Source organism: Tachyglossus aculeatus, chromosome 5 (assembly GCF_015852505.1).
Source record: "Tachyglossus aculeatus isolate mTacAcu1 chromosome 5, mTacAcu1.pri, whole genome shotgun sequence".
NCBI lineage: Eukaryota > Metazoa > Chordata > Mammalia > Monotremata > Tachyglossidae > Tachyglossus > Tachyglossus aculeatus.
Genome location: NC_052070.1, coordinates 59,094,392 through 59,112,862, shown reverse-complemented (window position 1 = coordinate 59,112,862; position 18,471 = coordinate 59,094,392). Strand labels below are relative to the sequence as shown.

Genomic DNA, 18,471 nt, shown 5'->3' with positions numbered 1-18,471 from the left:
GTATATTTGCGTGCATTTGTGCATGTGCACGTGCATGTCTGGTGATGAAAGGGTGTGTGGGCAGAGGGAAAGAGAGTGAAGTGGTGTCTATATGGCTCCTGGGATGGAGAGACAGAGTCTGGGACAGGTTCTTCTGGACTCTCCCTCTTAGCCCAACTTGGGACTTTGTCAGTCCGTTAGGGCTGTGTCCTTGTTTGGGCCATGGGGTTCATCTTCTGACCCTACTAGGTGTGTCCCCTGGGAAAACCTCACCGACTTTCTCATTTACCACTTAAATCATCACTAGAAAAAGAAAAGTTTCTATTGGATCCCCTAAACCCCAAAAGGAGGAAAATGCTACCCATCTATCCAAACGTTTATGGCCAAGAGCCCCTAACCCAAATGTAGCCAGGGATTCTGGTCAAGCAGGGTCTCCTAGAGCAGGTGAGTGAACGAAATCACTTTCCGCACATGCTCGTCCCTGAGAATATCGCTGGGGCCCATAGCTAACTATATACTTGGACGCCTAACTTCTAAAGATGTCTGCCGTGGTCACGCCAGTGAGGACAGAGGGGCAGGATGACCAGGAGCAGAACCTTTCACTAGCAGGGAATTTGGTAGACCAGCTGGGAGGCCCAAAGGGCAGTGCCCATAGGGGCTGGCATCTCCTGCTTTTCCTTGGAAAATTTGTTTCTGATGGAGGAGGTCAGTGCCACACTGGTGCCTGCCCTGGGCATCTCGGAATATGTAGGCAGAGGAGCTAAATAATGCCCAACGGGCAGGGTCCCAGCCCCCACGAGGACTCCCTCGCCAGGCAGCAGGCTGTGGGTCCCAAGAGAGGCACCAGGCTGACTCTGTGCCAAGGAACAGAGTCATTCCTTTCCTTAAGTTGGCGGGGAAGGAAGCCTGGTGATGTGACTGCAGGCCATCTCGATGCTGGGGGGGGTCGTAGATGCTGCAGTTGGGGGTCTTTCCCTCGCAGTAGGTGTTGAGGTAGCTGCGATGCTCCTCATTGTACGTCTGGTTCTGGAGGCAGAGCACCACGCTCTTGTCACACTCGCACGTCTGCTTGTCGCAGTACGTCTCATTTAACTCACCTGTGGGGAGCAACGGCATCTGGCTGAGGTGCGGGAAAGGGCTTGATGGGGGTCAGTTGCCTGGTGGGGGGCCAGCAGTGGTTAATCGGCCCCCACACCCAGACGGGGCTCTTCTGCTCCTGGTCTTCCCTCCGGACAACAGTTGCCATTTAAAATGGGACCTTTCTAAGAACAGCGAAAGAGATAATCCCCGAATCATCCCGTTTTCCCAACTATGCCCTTTGGAGGTGGTGGTTGGGGATATAATAATAATAATAATTTTGGTATTTGTTATGCGCTTACTATGTGCAAAGCACTGTTCTAAGCACTGGGGAGGATACAAGGTGATCAGGTTGTCCCATGTGGGGCTCACAATCTTAATCCCCATTTTACAGATGAGGTAACTGAGGCACGGAGAAGTGAAGTGACTTGCCCAAAGTCACATAGCTGACAAGTGGCAGAGCTGGGATTTGAACCCATGACCTCTGACTCCAAAGCCCATGCTCCCCCAGGCCTCACTCTTAACCCCCCACCAGAATACGTCTGAATACTTTCTGGTCACTATTTCCCTAGCCACCAAGTCACAATCCTGTGGTCCATCCTTGCCTCTGTGGGGGCCACCAAGGTCTCCAGATTGACAACCACCATCTGCCACCCTCTCTCCCCTAACTCATCTCTGGTTAGACCCCATCTCTCTCCACTTTTTTTGTGGTATTTGTTAAGCACTTACTATATGCCAAGCACTGTACTAGTAGATACAAACTAATTAGGTTGGACGCAGTCCCTGTCCCACATGGGGCTCAGAGTTTTAACCCCCATTTTGCAGATGAGGCAACTGAAGCACAGAGAAAATAAATGACTTGCCCGTGGTCACCCAGCAGATAAATGGCAGAGGCAGGATTAGAACCCAGGTCCCTCTGACTCCCAGTTCTATCCACTAGGCAATGTCGTTCCACCAAAGCTCTCTATGGAAGCTCCTCCTGGGTGGTTGACTGCTGCCTGGGGGACGGAAGGTGGGACAACCAATCAATTAATCATCAATCAATCATATTTATTGAGCACTTGCTATGTGCAGAGCACTGTACTAAGCACTTGGGAGAGTACAATACCACAGAATAAGCCAACACCTTCCCTGCCCATGGCAACTTTCCAGTCTAGAGGAAGCTTAGAGTTAGGAGGCCCATCAGCATGCACAGTACAAATACTATGATCTCTTTGTGGACAGGGACTACAACCATCAACTCTATTGTATTTTATTCTCAAAGCACTTAGTACAGTGCTCTGCACACAGAAGCACTCAGTAAATGAATGATTGAGCAGGTAATAGAGCAAGTAGGGAATTAAGAAATTGCAATTCCCTCGAGACCAGTGAACGGATCTGTGGTAGATTCCGGCATCAGACCTCATCCCGTCAGTTTTGGGGCTCACTCCGCAGCGTCCGACTTCTGACCTCAACGTTTTGATTCCAAGTAGCTTTCCCAAGACTACAAGCTCAGTGTGGGCCGGGGATATCTCTGTTACATTATTCTTCTGTACACTCCCCAGCGCTCTGCACACAGTAAGCCCTCAATAAAATCGACTGACTGACTGAAAAGGGGATGTGGTTTCCTTTCAGGCATCAGGGGTGATAAGTTCATGCCTCCTGGAGGATCCTGGGACTTAGGGTACCGGTCGCCCCCTCCTCTTGCCCCTGGTGACAATATGACCCATATAGAGATGCCAGGGGTTGACAATTTTTGATTCTGGGGTTGGCAGAGACTGTGGGTGACACCCTGGCTTCCTATGGCTTCAGATCAGAGAGAGGGAAGGAGTTCAGTCTTCCCCTTCTCCCTCAGCCATCTTGCTTGCCCAGCCTTGTCCCCACTCCTGTCCCCAGCCCTGTCTCCGACCCTGCTCACAACCCAGTCCCCAGCCTAGGTCACCGTGGTTACAGAAAAGCAATGCGGCCTGGTGGAAAGAGCCCGGTCCTGAACATCAGAAGACCTGAGTTCTAATTCTGACTCCACCACTTACCTGCTGTGGCTTTGGGCAAGTCATTTCACTTCTCTGTGCCTCAGTTCCCTCACCTGCAAAATGGAGATTCAATATCTGTTCTCCCTTCTACTTAGGCTGTGAGTCTCCTGTGAGACTGGATTATCTTGTAGTGCTTTGCACATAGTAAGCACTAACAAATACCATCATTATTATTATTACCTCAGAGCTTAGTACAGTGGTTGGCTCCTAATAAGTGCCTAACAAATACCACAATGATCATTATTATTATTATTGTTATTATTATTTTCCCAGCACAGCTTCTGCCCCTGCCTGGAACTTGGTAGTAGTAATAATAATAACATCTGTTAAGTGCATACTACGTACTCGGCACCGTACTAAGTGCTGGAGTAGATACAAGATAATAAGGTGAGACACAGTCCCTGGCCCACACAGGGCTCACAGTTGAAGTAGGAGGGAGAACAGAGGCCTAGGGAAGTGAAATGACTGAATGAAGAACCCAAAACCCAAGGAAGGGGGAATAGACTCACTGCAGAGGATGGTCTGGTTTTCGATGGTGTACTCGTAACGGTCAACGAATGGGTGGCAGCCCTGGTCGAACAGCTTCTGGTAACAGCAGTCGTGGGCGTGACAGCACCTTCAGGGAGACAGGGGTGAGGGCCCAAGACAGGGGTGGGAGGAGCGGGCCGAGCCCAAATTCCCACCCCCGACCCGGGGCTCTGGTCCTGGGCGTCCTTGCAGGTGGAGATGCCAAGAGAGAGGGTGAGGGGCATGGGGTGTGCTTGGCCCAGAAGGGCCGGGATGAGTGGGAACTGAGAGAGAGAGGGATCCTCAGCCCTAGCCAGCTCTGGATAAGCAGGGCAGCTCCCAGAGTCAAGGCAAGACACAGAGTCCTGTTTAGAGGAAAAAGATCCCACCGGGCCCGTCGTCTTGACCACGTCACTCCTCTACTCACAGCTCTCCGGTGGCTTCCCTTCACCTTCCGGATCACAGACCGTGGCCTTCCGGGCTCTCCACCAGCAGATCCACCGACCTTCCTGTTCCCTCCCTTCTCTGTCTCTATCCCAGCCAGCACTCTCTGCCGTCCCTCTGCCGAGTTTCTAGGCTCTCTCCACAATCGATCCTTCTGCTCTCACTCCAAGCGTTTCCCTAGATGGGCCCTCAGGCTTGGAACCCCCACCCCCTCTCTCCCTCTTCCTCTTCCTGTCATCCTTACTGCTGAGTTCAAGCCCCCTCTCTTCGAGGAAGCCTTCCACAATTACACCCATCTGCTGTTTAATCATCCATTCCCCACTCCTCCCCGTCAACTCAGTCTTGCACTTCCTGCTTCTTTAGGTCCATACCGATTTTGATTGTCTTAGGTACCAGCCTCATCTTCCCCACTGGTACGTAAGGCTCTCAAGGGCAGGATACGATGTCTTTAATTCAGACGTCGAGGGTCTAGCACGGTGCCGTGCTCCTTGTAGGTCTGATAACTAATCGTTGAATGCCTGACTCTCCCAAAACTGATACCAAGAGGTATCAATACAGTTTTAAAGGCTGGACATCCAGGTATCTGAATCAAGTGAGTTCTATTTCCTCTCCCTTAGATGTGGTTGGAAAGATAAAGAAATAGCGGGCCTATAACGGGGGAAACACACGGCAATTTGAAATAAATAAAAAGAGTTTAGCTCGAGCTGCCTATGAAACGATGGGGCGAGGGGCGCGGGGGTGGGACATCATTTTGAAAGTACCAGTTGGGGCTTGTGGGGATAAGGCAGGAGGTCTGAGGAATAGCTTCCGTGTGTGGACTCCGGATTGGCTTAAGAATGCTTGTGATTGACGGCTAATGCCAAGTGGCAATGATCTCACTGCCTTCCCGCCAACCATTGTCAATCATGGGAAGGCACAGGCGTAAGGGTTCCTAAAGTGGGGCAGGAGGAAGGACCAGGCTGCTCATTTCCTAGTACTGGGATTAGGAAGGGGCTGGATTTTGTTTTGGCCTCTGTGATGCTGGAATTAAAGTAGAGCTTTCGACTCAGAAGTTCTTTTAGCATAAGCCTGCTCTCCTACACACAGCAAACACAGAGTGGACTCCCCAGAGCCCACGCCTTCCAGAAGTGGCCCGAGACACTCAACAAGCTGGAAATCTTTCTGAGTCCAAGGCCGGAGAGCGGCAGCAAGTTTTGCTGACATCACTCTCCTTCTTGGGCCTCCTCCCTGCGTGGCAGCCCCATTGAGGAGAGTTAAGAGAGAAGAAACTGTGCCGAAAAGTTTTGGCAAATTGGGGCAGGGGTCACTAGCTTAGACATTCGTGCCCGACTTGAGGGAAGAAGGGGGTGCCAGCATTCGGGTAGGGCCCCGATCTCTGGGCCTGGGCTCTGTCTCTTCCTCTGCCACTCTGCTGGGCAGTGAGGGGGAACAATCAGTCTCAGAGTGGTATTGGCTGGAGGAACTACTGACTCAACAGATGTTTTTTACGGCCCAGTGGCAGGCAACACTTGTTCTACTACAATTCTGGGGGTCAGGGGTCAGGGAGGAGGCACTAGGATACAGTATGAATGGGAAATCTCCCCTAATTAAATCTTCTCGGTATCCTGGGGAGTTTCCCGGCAGGAACAGTTGTAAAAACAGGAGCTGACCCTTTGGCCAGCTCAGGGGATTGCCCCCTTGTTAACGGCCTTCCACTCCCCAGACTCTCAAGTAGCTTTGAGATTCACTGGACTGTCCCAGGACTGGGGCTGAGCCTACCTGCAGAGAGATCCTCCCTCCGCTGAAGCCACACCAAGCCAAACCAGCTCCAGATGGTCAGTCCCCCGAGCCTCAGAGTGGCCCTAGACTGTCTCGAGAGGAAGTCGGTTTGACTCAAGTGATTCCGGGACTAGCCTCCCATATCTGAGAACATTCAGATTCCTACCATAATACCGGATTCAGAAGCTCATAGTCCAGACACACTTACCAGTCCACTTCATCCATGGGCACCCCTCGGCCCCCCAGGCCACAGTAGCAGCCGTACCCCACGAAGGAGAGGATGGCGTTTCTCCCCGTGATGGCCTCCACCATCGACTTCAGGTTGAGGAGGCCCCCGTGCACCACTGGCAACACTGGCAAAGGAGGAAGGGACGTGTCGACTTCAGGCCTCTCCGAAGCCCGCTTCCTCCCTCCTGCTGCTCTCTCCCAGAACCAACCCGGGCCCCCATGTCCTCTGCCAAGGCCAAGTGAGATGGCAGAAGCTGCCCCTTTTGGGGTTCTGAATGTGGGTTTTCTTTAATAGCATTTATTAAGCGCTTACTACGTGCAAAGCAGTGTTTTAAGTGCTGGGGAGGTTATAAGGTGAACAGGTTATCCCACATGGGGCTCACAGTCTTAATCCCCATTTTACAGATGAGGTAACTGAGGCCCAGAGAAGTGAAGCGACTTGCCCAAAGTCACACAGTTGACATGTGGCGGAGCTGGGATTTGAACCCATGACCTCTGACTCCAAAGCCCGTGTTCTTTCCACTGAGCCACGCTGCTTCTCTGGGTTCATTGGAAGGATTCAGAAGAATCACAGCGCTTAGCGTAATGGCAATAATCGAGGTATTTGTTAAGTGCTTACTATGTGCCAAACATTGTGCTAGAAGCAAGACAGTCAGATCAGACCCAATCCCTGTCCCACAAAGAGCTCACAGGCAAAGGGGGAGGGAGAACATGTATTTAATCTCCACTTTACAGCTGACAGAACTGAGGCACAGAGAAGTTGGGACTTGCCCAAGGTCACAGAGAAGGCAAGTGGCAGAACTGGAATTTGAACCCAGAGCCTCTGACTCCACTAGGCAGCACTGCCTCTCTGAGATTTAAGGGCTCTCCCCAGTGTGGGAGTCAAAGAGAGATTAGGGGCTCCAAGACAATCGACTAATAATGTATTTCGATTGCTTACTCTGTGCAGAGCATTTTACTGAGCGCTTGGGAGAGTACAGCGGAGGCAGTGCTATCACCTGGGCAGTTGGAGAGGAAACAGCGAGACAGTAATGAGAACAAACCAGAAGAAATAGAAAGGAATGGAATAGAATAGTACAAATGCCAATTTGTACTTCCCAAGCGCTTAGTACAGTGCTCTGCACATAGTAAGAGCTCAATAAATACGATTGATGATGATGATGATGAATAGGAATAGCGTCTTAAAAGAGAAGGTACTAAAAAAGAAATCTAAAGGCACAAATAGGGTAGAAACGGACACCCACTTGATTTCCCTGTCTAGACTGCAAGCTCCTTGTGGACAGGGACTATGTCTTTCAGCTCTGTTACACTGTGGTCTCCCAAGCACTTAGTACGGTGCTCTGCTAATAAATTGATCAATTGATTTATGTAAATGTCAGTGAGATTCGACTAAGCCCTCATCTCTCACACTTGGATTTGTTTCCTTTTCTTCACCCCTGCCCTGACCCCATAGCACTTATGTCTATATCCGTATATTATTTATTTATATCAATGTCTGTCTCTCCCTCTAGACTGTAAACCTGTTGTGGGCAGGGAGTGTGTCTACAACCTCTGTTATATTGTACTCTCCCAAGCGCTTATTACAGTGCTCAGCACACTGTAAGCGCTCAATAAATATGATCGATCGATTGACTGAAGGGTGGGCTCTGGGCGGAGCTCCCATTAGAGTTGGAGAGTCCGCCATTGGCCAAGCCTGTGGGCAGAGCTCTTTGTGGGAATGGCTTTCTTGGCAGGGATTTACTGGGATGGGTGACATCTTGTTTGACATCCCTGGAGGGAGGGACTGGAAGTCAGGGAGAGGTAGTAGTAAAATTGTCCCTTGGTTCAAAGATGGTGCTGCCCATGGTGAGCCTACATCCCTGAGTGTGGTTGTCCTTGAGAGAAAATCTCTCACACACTTGCACACTTTGTGCACCTTTCTTGGCCTCTCGCTATTTGGGGGGTGTGCTGCTCACACACCGATGATTCAGAGGGGAAAGGCCACCAGCGGGGCTTTTGTGGGAGTTGATTTTGTAGGAGTAATGAAGGTTTGCACTGCGCCATTCATCATAAGAGCTCAGTAAATACGGTTGGTTGATTTTACAGATGAGGAAACTGAGGCCAAGAGGAGTTAAGTGATTTGTTCACGGTCACCTAGCACACGAGTGGCAGAGCATGGCAGCATGGCTCAGTGGAAAGGGCCCGGGCTTAGGAGTTCAAATGCCGGCTCTGCCACATGTCTGCTGTGTGACCTTGGGCAAGTCACTTCACTTCTCTGAGCCTCAGTTACCTCATCTGTAAAATGGGGATGACGACGGTCTAGATGGTCTCTATCTGTTGCCGAATTGTACTTTCCAAGCGCTTAGTACAGTCTCCCCCTCCCCATCCCCCCGCCTTACCTCCTTCCCCTCCCCACAGCACCTGTATATATGTTTGTACGCATTTATTACTCTATTTATTTTATTTGTACATAGTCTACTTATTTTATTTTGTTAATATGTTTTGTTGTCTGTCTCCCCCTTCTAGACTGTGAGCCCGCTGTTGGGTAGGGACCGTCTCTATATGTTGCCAACTTGGACTTCCCAAGCGCTTAGTCCAGTGCTCTGCACACAGTAAGCGCTCAATAAATACGATTAAATGAATGAATGACTGTGAGACCCGCCGTGGGACAACCTGATCCCCTTGGATCCCCCCCCAGCGCTTAGAACAGTGCTTTGCACATAGTAAACACTTAACAAATGCCATCGTCATCATCATAATGATGGTGTACATAATGACGGTGGTTGATAGCAAAAATGTGCGCATTTGGGGTAGAGATCAAGGGATACCTGCCCCTGCCCTTCCTGTCTCAACCTCCCGGACATCCTGTAACTCACAGCGTGGCTCAGTGGAAAGAGGACAGGCTTTAGAGTCAGAGGTCATGGGTTCAAATCCCGGCTCCGCCAATTGTTAGCTGTGTGATCTTGGGCAAGTCACTTCACTTCTCTGTGCCTCAGTTACCTCATCTGTAAAATGGGGATTAAGACTGTGAGCCCCCCGTGGGACAACCTGATCACCTTGTAACCTCCCCAGCACTTAGAACAGTGCTTTGCACATAGTAGGCTCTTAATAAATGCCATAAAAAATGCCCAAATAGCCATTAGCTCCTGTCAGTATAGCTCACAGCAGACAGAGAATGGACATTGGGTACAAAGCCCCTTAGACTGTGAGCCGCTCGAGGGACAGAGTTCGGGTCTTATTCCCACTTGTCTATTCTTCCTCAGTACTTGAGAAGCAGTGTGGCTCAGTGGAAAGTGCATGGGCTTTGGAGTCAGAGGTCATGGGTTCGAATCCAGATTCTGCTGCATGTGTGCTGTGTGACCTTGGGCAAGTCACTTCGCTTCTCTGAGCCTCCGTTACCTCATCTGTGAAATGGGGATGAAGACTGTGAGTCCCAAGTGGGACAACCTGATCACCTTGTATCCCCCCCAGTGCTTAGAACAGTGCTTTGCACATAGTAATAATAATAATGATGGTATTTATTAAGCACTTACTATGTGCAAAGCACTGTTCTAAGCGCTGAAGCACTGTAGTAAGCGCTTAACAAATGCCATCATTATTAGTATTATTATTATTCATTCATTCATTCATTCAATCATATTTATTGAGCACTTACTGTGTGCAGAGCACTGTACTAAGCACTTGGGAAGTACAAGTTGGCAACATGTAGAGACGGTCTCTACCCAACAGCGGGCTCACAGTCTAGTCTATTACAGTGCTGGGCACATATTCATTCATTGATTCAATCGTATTTATTGAGCACTTACTGTGTGCAGAACACTGTACTAAGCGCTTGGGCAGGACAAGTTGGCAACATATAGAGACGGTCCCTACCCAACAGTGGGCTCACAGTCTAGAAGGGGGAGACAGACAACAAGACAAACCATATTAACAAAATAAAATAAATAGAATGAATATGTGCAAATAAAATAAATAAATAAATAAATAGAGTAATAAATACGTACAAACATATATACATATATACAGGTGGTGTGGGGAGGGGAAGGAGGTAAGGCCGGGGGATGGGGAGGGGGAAGAGAGGGAGAGGAAGGAGGGGGGATAGCAAGCACTTAGTAATACCACATTATCAATCAATCAGTCAATCATATTTATTGAGCGCTTACTGTGTGCAGAGCACTGTATTAAGCGCTTGGGAAGTACAAGCTGTCAACATATAGAGACAGTCCCTACCCAACAGTGGGCTCACAGTCTAAAACCACAGAAAGAAATGTCATGGAGTCTGCACTATAATAATAATAATAATAATAATAATGGTATTAAGCGCTTACTACGTGCAAAGCACTGTTCTAAGTGCTGGGGAGGTTACAAGGTGATGAGGTTGTCCGGGTTGGGGGGGGGGGGTGGCGCTCACAGTTTTAATCCCCATTTTACAGATGAGGGAACTGAGGCCCCGAGAAGTTAAGTGACTTGCCCAAAGTCACACAGTTGGCAGAGTGGGATTTGAACGCATGATCTCTGACTCCAAAGCCCGGGCTCTTTCCACTGAGCCACGCTGCTTCTCTAAAAATAGACTGATAAATCCGTACAAACATATACAGGTGCTGTGGGGAAGGGAAGGAGGTAGGACAGGGGGATAATAATAATAATAATGATGGTATTTGTTAAGCGTTTACTATGTGCAAAGCACTGTTCTAAGCTCTGGGGGGGGGTGGGGGATACAAGGTGATCAGGTTGTCCCACGTGGGGCTCACAGTCTTAATCCCCATTTTACAGATGAGGGAACTGAGGCCCAGAGAAGTGAAGTGACTTGCCCAAAGTCACACAGCTGACAATTGGCAGAGGTGGGATTTGAACCCATGACGTCTGACTCCAAAGCCCGGGCTCTTTCCACTGAGCCACGCTGCTGGGTGCGTGTTTTCACTGATTCCACCCTATCTGAGCCAGCTGACATTAGAATAATTCATTTCTAAAAGATGAGGTAGCAATTCAGAGCTGGAGATCGCTAGGTTCTTGCAGGGCCTATTTTCTGCAAGGTCGTACCAACTGGCATCTGCTGGCTGGGGGTACTGAAGGCCACGTGTTACCCCCACTCCCATCTCACTCCACCCTCTCCCTGCTTGCCGATCCTCTGGGCACTGAACTGTGGCCCTTCTGGGGAGCGGGGGTAGCAGGTTGTCTCAGTTATCTTGCCACCGACCTCTCACTCACGTCCTGCCTCTGGTCTGGTACACCCTCCCTCCTCAAATTCAGCAGGCAAATTACTCCCCATCCCCTTCAAAGCCTTATTGAAAGCCCATCTCCTCCCAGAAGCCTTCCCTGGCTAAACCCTCCTCTCCCCTTCTCCCACTCCATTCTGCGTCGCCCTGACTTGCTCCCTTTATCATTCCCCCCTCCCAGCCCCACAGCACTTACGTATTGATCTGTAATTTATTTATATTAACGCCTGTCTCCCCCCTAATGAATAACTGTGGTATTTGTTAATTACGGTAATTGTTAAGTGCTTACTATGTGCCAGGCACTGTACCAAGCGCTGGGGTGAATACTAGCAAATCAGGCCGGACACAGTCCCTGTTCCACGTGGGGCTGAAGGCCTCAATCCCCGTTTTACAGATGAGATAACTGAGGCACAGAGAAGTGAATTGACCAAGGTCACAAAGGAGTCAAGAGGGGGAGCTTTAGACTGTATGCTTGTTGAGGGCAGGGAATGTGTCTATTGTTATACTGTACTCTCCCTCGCACTTAATACAGTGCTCCGCACACAGTAAGCACTCAATAAATGTGAGCCCGTTGTTGGGTAGGGACTGTCTCTATATGTTGCCGACTTGGACTTCCCAAGCGCTTAGTACAGTGCTCTGCACACAGGAAGCGCTCAATAAATACGATTGAATGAATAAATACGACTGAATGAATGGATGAATGTACAAAAATGGATTTTCTCCAAGCAGAGATGTATGAGCAGCCATGCACTATCTTTGTAGGTCTGTGGAGTCCCTAAATTTGCTCTCTCCTCAATCCGAAATGCAATTTCCTCTTCCTCCTCCTTCTCTTTGCTGCTCCCAACAGCCCTTTTTCTAGCCCAGAAGGAGCTCAAACAGCAACGTTTCCAGCATCTTAGAAGGCTCTGGGATTCTGGGATTTGGGGGATTGTGAGTCTGAGTAATGAGGAGCCTGAAATCCTTCTACTTTCATTCATTCATTCATTTAATCGTATTTATTGAGCGCTGACTGTGTGCAGAGCACTGGACTAAATGCTTGGGCAAGTACAATTCAGCAACAAAGAGAGCCCATCCCTGCCCACAACAGGCTCACAGTCTAGAAGTGGGGGGAGACAGGCATCAAAACAAGTAGGATCGATATGAATAAATAGAATTATAGATATATGATGATGATGGCTTTTGTTAAGTGCAAATTACTGTGTGTAAATTACTGTTCTAAGCACTGGGGGATACAAGGTGATCAGGTTGTCCCATGTAGGGCTCACAGTCTTAATCCCGTTTTACTGATGAGGGAACCGAGGCCCAGAGAAGTTAAGTGGCTTGCCCAAGGTCCCACAGCTGATACACATCATTAATATAAATAAATAGAATTATAAATATGTACATATATACACAAGTGTTGTTTGGGGGGGATGGGAGGTAGAGCGAAGGGAGCAAGTTGGGATAATGGGGAGGGAAGGAGGAGTAGAGGAAAAGGGGAGCTTAGTATCACTGCTTGTTGACTTTGTCTTAGGGCCAGAGACTGTGTCTATGTCTCATCCATTCATTTCTTTTCCAGAATTTAGTACAGTGCTTTTCACATAATAATCACTTAATAAATAATATTACTATCAATCAATCATATTTATTGAGCGCTTACTGTGTGCAGAGCACTGTACTAAGCGCTTGGGAAGTACAATAGAAGTGCAACATATATAGACAGTCCCTACTCAACAGTGGGCTCACAGTCTACTACTATCGCTGCTGGTACTAATGACAATAATTGGGATATTTGCTAAGCACTTACTGTACTAAGTGCTGGGGTAGATACAAGATAAAAATCCTTTTTCTCTGCTCCCCCTTCCCTCCCCATCGCCCCGACTCGCTCCCTTTGCTCTACTCCGCCTCCCCACCCAACAGAACCTGTATATATATATATATATATATATATATATATAAATAAATATATAAATATATATTTATTTATATTAATGCCTGTTTACCAGTTTTGATGTGTATATGATTATATCTATAATTCTATTTATTTATATTGATGCTATTGATAGCTATTTACTTGTTTTGATACCTGTCTCCCCCCTTCTAGACTGTAAACCCGTTGTGAGCTGGTATTGTCTCAATTGCTGAATTGTACTTTCCAAGCTCTTCGTACAGTGCTCTGCACACAGTAAGAGCTCAATAAATACAACTGAATGAATGAGTGAACGAATAATCAGGTTGGACACAGTCGCTGTCCCTCATGGGGCTCACAGTCTTAATCCCTATATGACAGATGAGGTGAGGCACAGAGAAGTTAAGTCACTAGCCAAGGTCACACAGCAGACAACTAGCAGGGCCAGGATTAGAACCCAGGTCTTCTGACTCTTAGGCCCATACTCTTTCCTCTAGGCCACGTTGCTTCTGTGCTGCTTCTACCACTACTTCTATCAATCAGTAAAGCTAGCACATTTATTGAGCACTTGTTGTGTGCAGAGCACTGTATTAAGCACTTGAGAGAGTACAATATGACAGAATTGGTAGCCACATTCCCTATCCACCAGGAGTCTACGGTCTAGAAGGTTTAGACTCTACTACTACTCAAATCAATCAATCAATCAACCAATCGTATTTATTGAGTGCTTACTGTGTGCAGAGCACTGTACTAAGCGCTTGGGAAGTACAAGTTGGCAACATATAGAGACAGTCCCTACCCAACAGTGGGCTCACAGTCTAAAAGTCTAAAAGTCACAGTCAAATGTATTTACTGAACACTTATTGTGTGCAGAGCACTGTATTGAGCACTTGGGAGTGAACAATATCACGGGTTCTATTCCCGGCTCCGCCACTTGTCAGCTGTGTGACTTTGGGCAAGTCATTTAATTTCTCCGTGCCTCAGTTCCCTCATTTGTAAAATGGGGATTAAGACTGTGAGCCCCACATGGAACGACCTGATTATGTTTATCTACTCCAGTGCTTAGAACGGTGCTTGGCACATAGTAAGCACTTAGCAAATACCATCATTATTATTATTAATAAACAGACTTTTTCCTGCCCACAACGAGCTTACAGTCTAGAGGATTAATACTGCTACTACCACCACTACTATTCTATTGTTCCCACGCTGGTTTGCTTTGAGGATATTTTGGCGTTCTCCCAAAGGGAACCAAATTCTTTCACATCTTCTCGTTGCTGTGGTGTTGGGGGATATCCAAATTCCTCCATCCCCTCAGCCCACAACATGAGGTCAGGCACGGAGTTTTCTTTTGGAAGACTGTGTTTTCCAGTATTGCTCCTGATTGATCCAAGAATCTGCCTGATTAGTAACTGCTTTGGGGGGGATCCTGCTAAACATTTCTAGACAAGTGCAATTTAAATTTGGTCTCTATGGCAACTGAAGCCTAAAGATACAGAAGCAGGATGGCCTAGCGAGAAGCGGTACGGCCTAGTAGAAAGAGCATCAGCCTGAAGAGTCAGAGGACTGGGGCTCTAATCCCGGCTCTGCCTCTTATCTGCTGTGTGACCATTTAACTTTTCTGTGCCTCAGTTGTCTTAGCTATAAAATGGGGATTAAGACTGTGAGCCCTATGTGGGACAGGGATTGTGACCAACCTGGTTGTCTTGTGTCTATCCTAGCACTTGGTATAGTGCCTGGCTCCTAGTAAGTACTTAACAAATACCATAAAAAATCCTTGGAGTTCATTAAGCGCTTACTATATGCCATGCACTGTTCTAAGCACTGGAGGGGATACGAGGTGATCAGGTTGTCCCATGGGGGGCTCACAGTCTCCATCCCCATTTTACAGATAAGGAAACTGCGTCAGAGAGAAGTGAAGTGGCTTGCCCAAGGTCACACAGCTGATCACCAAACTAGCTCTTTTCTCATTCAAAGCTCTACTGAGAGCTCACCTCCTCCAGGAGGCCTTCCCAGACTGAGCCCCCCTTTTTCCTCTCCTCCTCCTCCTCTCCTCATCCCCTCCCCCCTCCCCTCCCCACAGCACTGCTGTATGTACATATTTATTTTTCTACTTATTTTATTAATGATGTGTCTATATAATCCTATTTAATTTTTGATCACCCCACCCCTTCCCTCTGCCCTACCCCCTTCCCTTCCCCACAGCACTTGTCTATACTTGTACATACTTATTCCTCTATTGATTTTATAAATGATGTGCACATTGCTATAATTCTGTTTATCTATTCTGATGTTATTGATGCCCATCTACTTGTTTTGTTTTGTTGTCTGTCTTCCCCTTCTAGACTGAGAGCCCGTTGTTGGGTAGGAACCGTCTCTATATGCTGATTTGTACACGAGAAGCAGCGTGGCTCAGTGGAAACAGCACGGACTTTGGAGTCAGAGGTCATGGGTTCGAATTCTGACTCCACCACATGTCTGCTGGGTGACCTTGGGCAAGTCACTTAACTTCTCTGAGCTTCAGTTACCTCATCTGTAAAATGGGGGTTAAGACTGTGAGCCCCATGTGGGACAATTTGATCACCTTGTATCTCCCCCAGTGCTTAGAACAGTGTTTTGCACATAGTAAGCACTTAACAAATGCCATTATAATTATTATTATTATTACTTCCCAAGCGCTTAGTACAGTGCTCTGCACACAGTAAGCACTCAATCAATACGACTGAATGAATTAAAGTCCTATTACCATTACATCTTCAGGAAGCCTTCCTTGACTAAGCTCTCATTCCTCCAAAGTCTATTTTCTCCTCCTCGTGTGTCACCTGTGTACTGTAGTCTGCATCCCCTTACACCAAGGGCACTTACCCCATCCTGCAGAGCAGGGATTATGTCTACTTACTCTATTGCCCTTTCCCAAGTGCTCAGTGCAATGCTCTGTACAGAGTAAGCACTCAATAAATTCCACGGATTAATAATAATGATGGCATTTGTTAAGCGCCTACTATGTGCAGAGCACTGTTCTAAGGGCTGATTGATTGATTGATCAAACTAGGCAGCCCCCTTTTTTTCGGGTATTTGGTAAGGGCTGACTAAGCCACCTTCTATCCTGCCTGTTTTCTCCCAAACTGTGGTCGGTACGGAACTTGGGGAATTATTCCTAACCCACCTGAGGCGGCAGCATGGAAAGGGACAGAGCAGGGGTGGGGGCGGGTTTGGTGTGGGCGGGATAATAATAATAATAATGGCATTTATTAAGCGCTTACTATGTGCAAAGCACTGTTCTAAGCCCTGGGGAAGTAACAAGGTGATCAGGTTGTCCCACGGGGGGCTCACAGTCTTAATCCCCATTTTACAGATGAGGTAGCTGAGGCACAGAGAAGTTAAGTGACTTGCCTAAAGTCACACAGCTGACGATTGGCGGAGCCGGGATTTGAACCCATGACCTCGGACTCCAAAGCCCGTGCTCTTTTCCACTGAGCCACGCTGCTCCTCCCAACAGGATGGAACAGGACAGGAGCATCCTCCTCCCCATTCCCCCCTCCCTACCTCCTTCCCCTCCCCACAGCACCTGTATATATGTTTGTACAGATTTATTCTATTTATTTTACTTGTACATATTTACTATTGTATTTATTTTTTTAATGATGTGCATCTAGCTTTATTTCTGTTTATTCTGATGACTTGACACCTGTCCACATGTTTTGTTTTGTAGTCTGTCTGCTCCTTCTAGACTGTGAGCACGTTGTTGGGTAGGCACTGTCTCTATATGTTGCCAACTTGTACGTCCCAAGTGCTTAGTACGGTGCTCCACACACAGTAAGCGCTCAATAAATACGATTGAATGAATGAATCTCTGCCAGGCAGATATGCTGAACCCAGGGATTCTGGGGAAGGATCTGAGACTGGGCTGAGGGCTCCAGAAACATTACGCTTGTCAGCACGGGCCAATCTTCCTGCTCACTTGAACGGGGCAATGAACCTCAGGGTTCAGAAAGAAGTTTCCAGGGGAAAAAAGAACCTCAAGGGTGCCCTGGGCTGGATACCTGCCTCCTACCTTGGTGATTTTTTTTGACAAGCCCCCCAGAAAGGCCCGGCATGGATGTCATGGGCCGAGAGACGCTCTATAAACCCCGAGTTTGATAGCTCTTACTCAGCCCCGGCTCCCGGGAAATCCCGACTCTCATAAATGCTGGGCGATCAGGGGCCTGGTGGTGTTTGTACACAGACCGGGTGTGAGTGTAAACAGTCGGGGAAAGCAGGAGGAAGCCAAGAGCGGGGCTTGGGGTGATGTCTGGTACTTGAGGACGGTCCCCGAAGCCCACTCCTGCCCCTCTTCCTCCCTCCAGAAGCCCCCCTCCACTCACCACTGCCCGCCAGGATGGCAAACGTAAAGAATTTCTTCATGCCTGGAATGGTCCTGAGAGACAAACCGATATCCCCCGTGAAGGCCCCTCCAGGCTAAAGCCCAAGCCTGCTGTGACCTGCCGATAACGCTTACAGACTCTTATAATAATCCCTCTTTCCTCCCTCGCCACCCCGCTCAACTCCGAAGCCTCCCCCACACCCCATCCCCAGCCTCAGTGATGAGTAATGGGGGCAGTTGAAGTTGCCCTCCAAGGAGCAGAAGGATGGTGTGCACGGGGAGGGAGTGTCCCAAGCTCTACTCTTGTCAAGAATCGCCCCCTGTTCCAACCTGGACCCCCAAGACTCATCTAATCGGGTGGGTGTAGGGGTGGTTGGAAAATTTGGGGGGGTGTGATATGGGGCAGCACATACTTTAGGGATCAGAAACCCCCACTTGCCCTCCCTCGCCAGCACAGCGAGGCACGTACCTGGTGGACCTCCAGAAAGAAGGGAGGTATTGATCTGGGGCACTCTTCCTCCGTCCCAGAGCCTTCCGGGCCAGTTGGCTAACCGGCTCCTTCTTCCTGAACTCTTTGGGGTTGGCCTGCGCCCCATCTTCCATCTTCTGGGTTCTGGGGGGCCAGCAACATAGGGCTCGCTCAGTCCACAATCCACTAGGAAGTCTCCGGGGAGCAGGCCCCAGGTTTGCTCCTCTTCTCACACTGACAGGACCTGCTTCTAAGCGCGAGAGAGAGGCCCGGGTGACACATGTCCTATGAAGGAAGCTCCTCCCATGGACCCGCCCCCCCCCCAGACAGAGGCGTGCCCACCACTTGCCCACCTTAGGAACCGAACCCTGCCCGGACCTAATAATGATGATAATTGCGGTATTTGTTAAGCGCTTACTATGCGCCAGGCACTTTACTAAGAGCTGGGGTGGATACAAGCAAATTGGGTTGGAGACAGTCCCTGTTCCGCACAGGGCTCACAATCTTAATCCCCATTTGACAGATGAGGTAACTGAGGCACAGATAAATGA

At 48.6% G+C, this 18,471-nt stretch overlaps 1 protein-coding gene across 1 annotated transcript; it reads right to left on the bottom strand.

The window, feature by feature from the left end:
- Positions 1 to 799: 799 nt before the first annotated feature.
- PLA2G2F (phospholipase A2 group IIF) lies at positions 800 to 18,054 on the bottom strand. The gene is given in 6 exon segments (XM_038747535.1): positions 800 to 923; positions 925 to 1,076; positions 3,578 to 3,684; positions 5,986 to 6,130; positions 17,453 to 17,505; positions 17,921 to 18,054. Coding segments are annotated over 6 exon segments (651 nt in total). The 3' UTR covers positions 800 to 863.
- Between the last annotated feature and the right edge of the window lie 417 nt (positions 18,055 to 18,471).